We start from the raw sequence: 12141 nt of genomic DNA on the forward strand, positions 1-12141 counted from the left end.
TAGAAGAAGATATTTACATGCAACAACCTGCTGGGTTTGTTTTAAAAGGCCAGGACCCCAAAGTTTTTAAGCTCCGACGTTCAATATATGGCCTAAAACAATCTTCTAGGCAATGGTACCTTTGTTTTCATCAAGTAATAACATCTTATGATTTTAAGATGATTAGTGAAGACCATTGTGTCTATGTCAAGAACACTGGACAATCTTTTGTATTTCTATCTCTATATATTGACGACATCCTATTGGCTGGAAATGATATGGAGTTTCTACTAACCGTTAAGCAATGGTTATCATCTCATTTCAAGATGAAGGACATGGGAGAAGCTGATTATATACTTGGTGCTAAGATACACTGAGACCGATCAAGGAAATTACTAGCTCTTTCACAAGAGTCTTACATTCAAACAATCCGTGAAAGGTTTAAAATGCTTGATTGTAAACACATTGAAATCCCAATCGCAAAAGGTGAAGGCCTTAGCCGTAATATATGCCCTAAGACCGATGATGAGAGAAAAGAGATGGAAAGAGTCTCATACTCTAGTGCTATAGGCATTTTGATATATGCCATGATGTGCACCGGACCGGATATTTGTTATGCGGTTGGTTAGGTAAGTTGTTACCATTCAAATCCCGGGAAGAAACATTGGATGGCAGTGAAGAGGATCCTCAGATTCTTGAAGGGGACAATGGAATATTCCTTGTGTTATCAAGGAAGTGATTTATGCTTGACCGGTTATACAGATGCCGATTGGGCTGGCGATCTGGATGAGCGTAAGTCAACTTCAGGATATGCTTTCTTACTCAGTGATGGTGCTATTACTTGGAGTAGCAAAAAGCAGTCTTGTACAGCTTTATCCACGATGAAAGCTGAGTTCATTGCATGTTCAGCATCAGTTCAAGAGGCTGTATGGCTAAGGAGGTTCTTAGAGAGCTTACAAGTCACAAGAGAGGCTTCGTGCCCTCTGACTATCCATTGTGATAGTCAAGCTTGTATCATTTACAAGAAGGACCCCAAGTATCATAGAAGGACAAAACACATTGAAATTAAGAATAATTTCGTTAGAGACATTGTGGCAAAGAAAGAAGTGGTCCTTAAGTACATATCTACGCATAGGATGGTCGCTGATTCATTTACTAAGCCCATTCCTAGAGATGTTTTCCTTGCACATGTTCGAGCGTTAGGTTTGCGTAGAGTTTGATGTATGTATTAATGGAACTTTGCTATTTGACATTGTATTTATGTTTCATATTAAATGCATATCTAAGGATATTTCAAACATTTTACGATGGTCTCTTTTAGTTTGCATACTTACATATAAATTGTGAGAAATGTCTCCAAGTTAGAGATTGGTTCACTCACATGAACAATCGCCTTAGATTTCTTTGTGAAAGGCTAAGATGAGACGTGATAAGCTTGGCGCTAGTGGGAGCTTGCCTCGTAATGCTTATCAATGTCGCCTTAATAGGAAGTTAAGATGAGATATGCTATTAAAATATCGATAATGATTGTCCCAGAATCATAAATACTTGGCATAGCTGGATAAGTATATAATCAAGCGCTAGAAAGCGAGTAGGTGGTAGCTTGATCCATATAGCGGTTTTTGGTTTATCCAATGGACTATACTCTTAAAAGAAGAGTTAATCGCTATAACATGTGAGTCATACCACATGTGCTAATACGACCATATAGGAAGCAAATGATTTTTTTTTAATTATTATAATCCATATCTCTTGCAATGTGAGTTCCTATAAACCTATTTATGGTTCCAAGGTTACCCTTGAATCTTCGGCTATGTTTTGAAGGGATGAGCTAATGTTTGCTACTTTAGTATGTTTTTTCGACGGTGATGAAATAATTAATCTTATGAAACATGCTAGGAAAGTAGTTAGTTCAGATACGATAGACATGAGAAAGGAACGGAAAACTATTTACTTTTATATTGACATATGTATTTGCTGGCCAGCCACTATATCAATCAATGGGAGTTTGTATATAGTGAACACATGATGTAAGAAAAGGTCCAACATATGCTTTAGGGATAAGATATGTTATGGCTGATATAAAAGTCAAATGAGTTTGGGGAACAGCAAGACATGCTGAAATTCAAATACTTTTCTTAGGGTTGTAGCTTGTATGTATCCCTAACAGATGCATAGTTTAGCTCCCAAGTGCAGGTGTATTTGCAAGGGTCGCACGGTTTATTTGCCATATGATTTCCGATTTACGATTCTCAAGCTTAGTTTCTAATACTTCTTCAATGCTTGTTATGCTCTCTATCATGTGCGAGTGGGAGATATTGGTTTATGGTCGGTTTGGGCTCATGATTTGGCAGCATATCGAACTGGTTTGATTAAACCAGCAGTTATGAGAAATTGGTTCTTATAACTAAATGAAGAGTTGTGACTCTTCAGATTGTGTCTCTTCATTGTATATATATATATGAGACATTGCAGAGAAGAAAAAAAAGTTATGTTTACAACAGTTTGTGACTGTTGGTAAACAAAAAAGTTACAGAGGAGAGAGAAAACGTTTTAGAGAGAAAAAGCTTGGAGAGATAAATTGGAAGGGCATTTGAATGGTGATAAGTGGTTAATTTCCATCTGTGATCTCTTCCCTGATCTCTGCGTCCGTTTTCAGATCATACCGAATCATATTCATCGCTGAACCGGGCAAAGGTATGTGTTCGGTTTAAACGCTTCCGCATAAAACTCTTACAGGGGAAGTATTGATAAGTATCATCAGAGTTATTTCTGTAAAAGGACGAAGAAGCTGATAGCAGAAACAGAGCAAGAGAAAGTCACTGATGAGGTGGCTGTTCAAGAGGATAAATGAAAAAAAAGTAAAGCAAAGACTGAGAGAGAGAAGGAAGTCGTATAAATAGATTCTTCCCTTGTTTACTTTCTTAATATGCGATATATGATGAATGTGTAAACAAGCGACACGAGCTTGTGATGATCGCCATGAGATCATCGATCAGATCGACATGAGATCTTGATCAGCTTCTTGTAATTCACATTTCTATTATCAATAAAGAGTTACCAATTCTCAATCTCTATCAGAAACTGCCTGCAGGCCTTGTTCTTTCAACGGTGCCACACATGAGATGAGATGCAGTTTGTGCAGTCTCAAGATTAACCCATTGACCTGCCTGTTGAATACTACAAGCCTCTGTACGAATAATTTTGATAGAAGCTGTTGTCAGTATTGGCTGATCTAACAACAATGTCGAGGTTGCGGGTTTTGTGTGTTGCACAAACTGAAACACCTCAGCAGCCTCTGTGGTCTCTCTTGCAGGCTTGTAGATCACATCAAGCGCATATCTCGTTAACCGAACTAACTCTCGTGTAAATAAGAAAATGATTGAGACTACAAGAAAGTATGTTTGTTTTTTTTTTGGTACAATACTCCTTTGTTTTTCTTTGTTTGGAATTTGATTCATTTGTTCTAATGCAGCTTTCTAGATCATGGCAATTAGAACACATGCCACTTTCCAGATAAATGGTATTGTTTATTCTCCAGCCAATGATGGCGATATTTGGATAAAAATAATATGGAGACTAAGAATGAGAAGCGCCATTCCAAGGTGATGAGAACAATAAAACTCTTTTCATTGACATGATGTTGATGAAATTTTGGACAATGCATGCATGGAGTAAGAGAAGAGAAATGTAACAATTTCCAGAACATTATTTTAAGACTTTACATCCAAAAAAGAAAAATTGATTTATTTGAAAGATAAACTAGAATAAAATTTGAAATAACTAAACAGATATGGTATATTACACAATTTTCCTTTTTTGACTGCCTAGAATATATCTATTTATCTTTTAAAACACCTGAATTCCTATGCAGCTGAATTTAAAATTAAATTGCAAAAATATAATATTATTATTGGACAGCCAAAAATGAGCATAATCTCCTAATACCATAAGGATTAGGATTAAGTAAAATCCTAAATCGGCAAGGATTAGGTTCCGCAAGTAAAATCTTATATAAAGAAAGTTAGGTTAGTTTCTTTTACCTCATAACATACTCATCACCGCTCTCTGATTCTTCCTATAGTTTTCTTCTCCGGTTATCTTTTGTGATCTTTCTTGTTTGTCTTCGATCTACAATGGCGACAACAACAAGAACAACTCTCTGCTTCGTGTTCGTGATGATGAGCTTCACGATTCTAATGGGACGTCATTGCTCGGCGAAAATCTACAAAGTCGGAGACTCCGAGGGATGGACCGCCAAGGCCGACACATATTATGATTGGGCTCAGCGTAACGAATTCGACGTGGGAGATTCTCTGCTTTTCGAATACGATCGCAACGTCAACGACGTCACTCAAGTCTCTAGTGCTTTGGCATACGATTCATGCGACTCTTCTTCTCCTAAAGCCGTTTACAACACAGGAAACGATACCGTGACTCTCAAGGAACCAGGTTATCAATACTTCATCAGCTCGAATCATGCTCAATGCGTAGCCGGACAGAAACTCGAAGTTCTTGTGGTCCGTTATGACCCGTCACGTCCGCGCAAGATCTTTCCTTTTGGAAAGACATACAAAGTCGGTGACTCCGAGGAAATTTAACATGATATTAGAGCCTCGTTTGTTGATAAAAAAAGGGTGGCCCAAGAAGGGTTTATTACCGGTCCTAAAGTGGGATTCGGTTCAAGATAGGCTGATAAGAGCCATCATCTCGAGGAGGCATGTTAAAATCCCACATTGGAAGTTTAAAGGGGCTAACACTAGTATATAAGAGACTTGGGCCTCTCCACTTATTTCCACTTATTTTGGATAAAAAAAGAGTTAATTTGCTAAAAATTCTATAATCTGATCAAAATTAAGTAAATGGGAAAAACCGTAAATTGATATGATATTTGTCTGATACTTTGAAAGTGTTATTACTCTTTAACCTCTCCTTCTTTTGTTACGGGTCTTTCTTCCCCGTATGAAGTTTTTCTTTCATCATCTTTCTTTCGTTAACATATAAGTTATACAACTACATAACTTATTATTATACTACATACTTTATTAGCATGATAAATGTTATGTTATCTTGCTAATACTAGCTTACAGCAGTAAAAGATATGTTATCTAGCTAACACTAAATTTAAATTCGCTAATAATTTATTTATCATTTCTAATATACTATTTTTATCCGCTAACAATTTATTTATCATCTCTAACATAATATTTGTATTCGCTAACATATTATATATTTTCAAAACATTGAAACTTAGTTAGATCAAAGACATTGGCAGCTATCTACATTTTAGAGCAAAGACATTGACAGTTATCTAGATTATTCTAAAAGTATGATATTAATTTGTTTAACGTGATACAAATAAATTTGACATGTTAACAACTTATATATTACAAGAAAACATCTGCCTAGAATCAGTATCCATGGCGACGAAAGGGAAATCGTCGACGACTTCTCGAATCAGTGCCATCGCTGATTCAAGATTCTTGTTCTACATCTCGCGGATTTGTATTGAGTTATCCTCTGAAACATTGTCATGATTTGTGATGAATCTAGATGGATCTAGAGCAAGATCCTTTTGGAGAGATTCAGATTCAACATCAACCGAAATGTTAACACGTAATTGATGAAATTAGATGTGAAAACTGTATAATAGAAGTAAAAAGTTATGAAATTTAGATACTTACTGATCTATAAAGGATGAGAGATGCAGGGGAGGAGATCGTATATAGGGGTCTAGGCGGAAAGATAATATAGGGGTATTAATGTATTTAAAAAAAAAGTAACAGTGCACATTCCCATTTAGCAAAATGTGAATAGTAACAAGGTTATCTAGCACAAATTCTTTAAAAATAATATGGAGACTAAGAAGGAGAAGCGCCATTCCAAGGTGATGAGAACAATAAAACTCTTTTCATTGACATGACGTTGATGAAATTTTGGAGAATGCATGGAGTAAGAGAAGATAGATGAAACAAATTCCAGAACATTATTTTAAGACTTTACATCTAAAAAGAAAAAAAAATCAGTTTTGATTTATTTTAAGGATAAACCAAAATAAAATTTGAAATAGTCAAACAGATATAGTTTATTACACACTTTTCTTTTTTTGACTGCATTAGATTATATCTATATTTATTTTTTTAAACACCTGAATTTCTATGCAGTTGAATTTAAATTAAAATTACTAAAATATAATATTATTATTGGACAGCCAAAAAGAGCAAATCACCTAATACAGAAAGGATTATGATTAAGTAAAATCCTAAATCGGCAAGGATTAGGTTCTGCAAGTAAAACCTTATTATATAACGAAAGTTAGGTTAGTTTCTTTTACCTCATAACATACTCATCAACGCTCTCTGATTCATCGAGCTCTTCCTATAGTTTTCGTCTCCGGTTATCTTTTGTGATCTTTCTTGTTTGTCTTCGATCGATAATGGCGACAACAACAACATTAAGAACATTACGCTTCGTGTTCGTCATGATGATGAGCTTCACGGTTCTAATGGGACATCATTGCTCGGCGAAAATCTACAAAGTCGGAGACTCCGAGGGATGGACCGCGAAGGCTGACACATATTATGATTGGGCTCAGCGTAACGAATTCAACGTGGGAGATTCTCTGCTCTTCGAATACGATCGCAATGTCAACGACGTCACTCAAGTCTCTAGTGCTTTGGCATACGATTCATGTGACTCTTCTTCTCCTAAAGCCGTTTACAACACAGGAAACGATACCGTAACTCTTAAGGAACCAGGTTATCACTACTTCATCAGCTCGAATCATGCTCAATGCGTAGCCGGGCAGAAACTCGAAGTTCTTGTCGTCCGTTATGACCCGTCACGTCCGCGCAAGATCTTTCCTTTTGGAAACACATACAAAGTCGGTGACTCTAACGAATGGAGTGTTCCTAAAGAGAATGACTTGTATTACAAGTGGAGTGAGGAGAAACAGTTTCATGTGGGAGACAGTCTTCTTTTCTATTACGACGACGAAGTCAACGACATCTTGGAAGTAAACAGTGATCTTGAGTTCAAATCTTGCGACCCGAGTTCTCCTCTTGCCGTGCACAGTTCGGGACAAGATCTGATTAGGCTCACAAAACCAGGAATCCACTATTTCATTACCTCAAAGACTGGTCATTGTGAGGATGGGCTTAAGCTTCGAGTGGTGGTGCGACCACTACACAGAGCTATTCGGGAAAAGAGGAAGTTGTCACCTTTGGATCGCCTCATCAAGTGGTTACAGAGCTTTAGGCCCCATCCCCATCACTAAGCATTCGTTTTTGTTTGGTTTTCTAGATTAGTTAATTGGACCTTTCCCTTTCTTGTTTAGGTTAAGTTTTTTTTTTCAATTTTATATTATTTTTAATTTCCGTAGTTTTGGTGTTGATTTGATTCAAGCATATTATTCAATCAAGTTTCTTGTTTTTCATTCAACCAAGTTTCATAACATAACTGAAGAACAAAACTAGAAGACATGTGTATCACAAACATGTATCTAATTTGATTTCTTTGAAACGAGCTCCTAACATTTACACGAGTTACTCACCAGTGTTGACGGATCTTGTACTCGATCAAGTCCTAGTGATGCATATCCTCAACATTCTCTAAGGTAAGTGGGCTATTAGTTTTTCGCTTTGTTGAGGATTTGCCAAGTTGGTCCAGAAAATGAATCTGAAAAGACTACATTGTGACACAAGTAACTGAAATAGAAACACTTTTTTTTTTGGCAAATAGAAACACAATTGTTAAAAAAACAAGTGCCAATGACGATTCGAGTCAAAATCTCTTCATAAAATCAGCAAAAATCTAAAAAGATGATCAAATAAAAAACTAAACAACAACAACATACAGATTCCCAACAATATGAAAAAAGGACGACCTGACAAAAGCCAAGTATACCTCCTTACTCAAATAGACTAAAACCCATGTCCTGCAGATTCAAACAAATGACAAGTCAGCAATATCATTACAAGAACTTCTCAAGTCAAAACTTATCTTTCTTTTCTTTCTTCTTAGCCTCAGCTGCAGTAGCGTCTCCTTACCTCCAGCGGATGGAGCAGAAGCCATCGCAACGGCACCCCCACCAGATGGCACTGAAGCTAACTTCTCCCTTCCGGCCAAATCTGAGCATCCTCTGTTTCAGCACCAACTGAAAAAAATAACAGAACACAACACCACATTTCATCAATTATTTCATTCCTGATTAAAATCATCTCAAAACTGATTGTTTCCTTTGATTGTTTACAACATATAGATGAAATCACTAAGTCTCTCATTGTTCACTAGATCTTTCTATTCAACACCCAATGTTTCCTCTTACATTATATAAGTTGAAAACCTTTCTTCACATACAAGGAAGATAGAAAAACGAATCATTTCAGGTTAAACGAGTTCTCACATACATTTTCTCCTAAAATCTCAATTCTCGAAAATCCCCAATTCTCTAAATCCCCAATTTTGAAAATACCCAACTCAGTTTCTTATCTTTACCCAATAGTTCTCTCTCTCCAAGTTCCTCTTTATCCTACACCTTAAATTCTTGATTTTTTTTAATTAATTCTTAGATTTGTTTCCCTTATTAAGCAAACTATACTCGAGACATAACAACTCATCAATCCTTTTCAAAGATGATGCTTCGGCGAAGATTTCATATGCCAGATAATGATGAGATAATTCAATGTCTTGATTTGATGATCCATTGTCTTGATCTGATTATCCTTTCTTTTGATGTGATGTTGTTTAACCCGTCACCTATTTTTTTTGTTCATTGTTTTCTATAGTTTGTATGTATTCTCAAACTCAAGTTGGTTATCAGTGACATTAACTACACGAAATCTCATATCTTGATGAGAAATAACCTCTTCTGCTTTTTATGAGTCAATGAATCCATTGTCACAATTATTCTTGGTTAGTACCTCTGTTCACCAAATTTAAAATTGACTCAAGATCATCATCTTTCTCATCGAGCAGGGAAACTGAGTCTTCCACATTATTATCGAAACTTCTAAAGACGCATATAACTTTGAGATTTGCTGATGATTAAATATGGTGAATCTTATCAAAGGAGGATGCATCTCTATAAGAATACCTCATGTATATGAACTCATTGGAAGGGCTATCAAACCACTCAAATGGCATAGATGCAAAAATTCACAATTGCAAAGCCATTAAAAATCCATTTACTTCATACTTACCATTCACCAAAATAGAAGTATAAAGCTTTCTACAGATGTGACTAGAAGCTTAAACGCATATCTTTCCCAAGCATAAGGTATCATACCTTGTGTGCACTCCCAAATTTTTGGGACTTAGGAGTGTTTATGAAGCTCAGCCAATTCCATGATCCACTTAGTGGGTATCTGGTGGAAGATAGTGTGGTAATTGAAGCTCACATCAACTACTCAAAGGAAACATGTACAACTGATGAAGAAAATTCTACATCTAGTTAAATTTATAATTCTTGGAAAACAAAAACTAATCTCTCGTGGAACATAACATGGCCAGCTCAAGATTGATGGAGAATTCAAGCAACGAGTATTTTTGAAGATAAAACTCAAGATCTCTCTCTCTCTCTCTCTCTCTCTCTCTCTCTCTCTCTCTCTCTCTCTCTCTCTCTCTCTCTCTCTCTCTCTCTCTCTCTCTCTCTCTCTCTCTCTCTCTCGGTCTTCCCTTATACCCAGCAAACTCAAAGTTTCAAGACTTCTAAAAAAATTTAGGAATCAAACACAAAAGTTCATTGCTCCAGCTAATTCCTTCGTAGTCATACTCCTCAATATATAGATCTTGAGAGTAACCAAAACAAAAAGAAAGATAGTTAATATTACATACTTTTTATTATTATTTGTTGTTCCTAGGCCTTATGAAGTTTAAAAGAAAAAAAGGAGGTATAATCTAATTCTTGACTATAATGCAATTAATTGAACTGACTTGTTGATGGACTAATCAGTTTTCCAAACTCATCGACTTTTCATAATTCTTGTAGTTTCTGCATTAAGTTAACGGCATCCAGTCGAATTTATATAGTCAATTATGAGACAATTTTGTTGGAATTGAATAACACATATTAAATGTATCTTGATGATTAAAATGAGTAAAAGAAACCATAAAAGAAAAAAGAAAAACAAACACAATAAGATGATAGTTGTGAAGTGATGAAATATATCGTAAAACTTACAAAGACATCATTTGTACACCATCAACCTTGTGTAATGAGAATTTCCCTTGGTTTGATGAGTTTGAAGGTATATATCTTACCAGTCAATAATGGGTATTTCATTAGTAATGCTACCCATTACCAATAATGGGCTAACCATTTACATACTTTTTATTATTATTCGTTGTTCCTCGGTCTTATGAGGTTTAAAAGAAAAAAATGAGGTATAATCTAATTCTTGACTATAATGCAATTAATTGAACTGACTTGTTGATGGACTAATCAGTTTTCCAAACTCATCGACTTTTCCTAATTCTTGTAGTTTCTGCATTAAGTTAACGGCATCCAGTCGAATTTATACAGTCAATTATGAGACGATTTTGTTGGAATTGAGTAACACATATTAAATGTATCTTGATAATTAAAATAAGTAAAAAAACCACAAAAGAAAAAAAAAACAAACACAATAAAATGATAGTTGTGAAGTGATGATATATATCGTAAAACTTACAAAGACATCATTTGTAGACCATCAACCTTGTGTAATGAGAATCTCCCTCGGTTTGATGAGTTTGAAGGTATATATCTTACCAGTCAATAATGGGTATTCCATTAACAATGCTACCCATTACCAATAATGGGCTGTCCATGTCCATTTTGACCCGTCCAATACTGACCATTTAAATTATGGACAAACAATGACCATGCCCATTAAGGATCATGTTTAAATGGGCTGTCCATGGATATCCACTGGTCACAGAGTATAACAGATTTTTTGTTTTTGTTTTTTTCTTAGTTCTATAGACAATCTTTTGTTTTATATTAATATGAAATATGATTCATAATCAAAGCTCTAGATCATTGTAAGATGAGAACAGATGAAATAATCATAATAAACATAAATAATTAAGTCCAAAAGTTTAGAGAACAAAGCTTTCAAAGTTTCATAATACCAAATCCAAAAGTCTAGAGAACAAAGTCTGATTAGAACAAACATAAATACAAAATCCAAAAGTCTAGAGAACTAATTGTAGAGAATAAACATAAACAAAAAGTTTTCAATTAAAGTTTAATAATATCAAATCCAAAGACACAATTGTCTTAAACTTCTTCATCTCCTTCCTTGTCTTCTTCTCCTTCTTTGTCTTCCTCCATGAACTCAAACTGATCACCTAAGCACAACAAAATAACAAAAAACTTACTATTCTTCTGAAATTTGATATAAATTGAATTCAAAAATGACAAAAAGAACATAAGCAAAAAAACTTACCAATCTCTTCAAATCCGTGTAACCAATTCCTAGCTTGCGCAAATTAAAGCTTGCACATTTGAAGGAAGAAGGGAACTCCTATATTTGTTTAACATACGACTTCCTATGCTGAATGACGATTCTGAAGCAATGGTTATAATAGAGATACTCAAGACATCACAAGCCATAGTAGACAACTCCTTAAAGCGATTTGCATTATCTCTCTGATAACACTGTATTTTGACCACTTTTGTGGATCGTTTCCCATTTTTTCTATGTTTTTTTATTGTTTTCAAGTACTTTTCTTATGTTTTTCTAGTATTTGTAGTTCCAAGACTATTTTCAGGAAACTTAGGAAAAAACTTAACAAAATGGATAGAAGACCAGATTTTCAGCTCAGAGTTAAACCGTCAGAAGTTCACCCCCTATTGAAGGCCTTCTCACCGTCTGATCCAGCTCAAATTTAGAGATCTCAAAGATGGAACTACCAGCTTTCCAGCACACTTTACAGCTTGGCAATCCAACAGTTCAATCAAAAGTTACGCGAAGAGCAAGATGTCCTGTAAACCAATCGACAAGCATTTCCACCCGCAGCTAACAGCCATTTCACCACGGTCAGAGGCTACCCGACCGCAGACAAGCATCCATTCCTCGCGGCCACATCCCTTCCGACCGCAGCCAGCCATCTCCGAGTTAGAAGGCCCATTTCTGAAGCCCAAAATGATTCCCTCATTTGGAGAAACCCTAAGTGACA

The 12141-nt window shown here is 35.6% G+C and overlaps 2 protein-coding genes across 2 annotated transcripts; both read left to right on the plus strand.

Moving 5' to 3' along the window:
• Window positions 1-4115: 4115 nt before the first annotated feature.
• LOC18027362 (mavicyanin) lies at window positions 4116-4580 on the plus strand. The gene has a single exon (XM_006409675.2). It carries the CDS (start codon window positions 4116-4118, stop codon window positions 4578-4580), a length of 465 nt encoding a protein of 154 aa, XP_006409738.2.
• Window positions 4581-6415: 1835 nt separating this feature from the next.
• Window positions 6416-7255, plus strand: LOC18027363. The gene has a single exon (XM_006409676.1). It carries the CDS (start codon window positions 6416-6418, stop codon window positions 7253-7255), a length of 840 nt encoding a protein of 279 aa, XP_006409739.1.
• The last annotated feature ends 4886 nt before the right edge of the window (window positions 7256-12141 follow it).

This window comes from Eutrema salsugineum, unplaced genomic scaffold (genome assembly GCF_000478725.1).
Source record: "Eutrema salsugineum unplaced genomic scaffold, Eutsalg1_0 scaffold_10, whole genome shotgun sequence".
In the NCBI taxonomy this organism is placed as follows: Eukaryota; Viridiplantae; Streptophyta; class Magnoliopsida; order Brassicales; family Brassicaceae; genus Eutrema; species Eutrema salsugineum.

Excerpts from the sequence above, each read along its gene's own strand:
- LOC18027363 (XM_006409676.1), top strand. The coding sequence starts at position 6,416 with ATGGCGACAACAACAACATTAAGAACATTACGCTTCGTGTTCGTCATG.
- LOC18027362 (XM_006409675.2), top strand. The coding sequence starts at position 4,116 with ATGGCGACAACAACAAGAACAACTCTCTGCTTCGTGTTCGTGATGATG.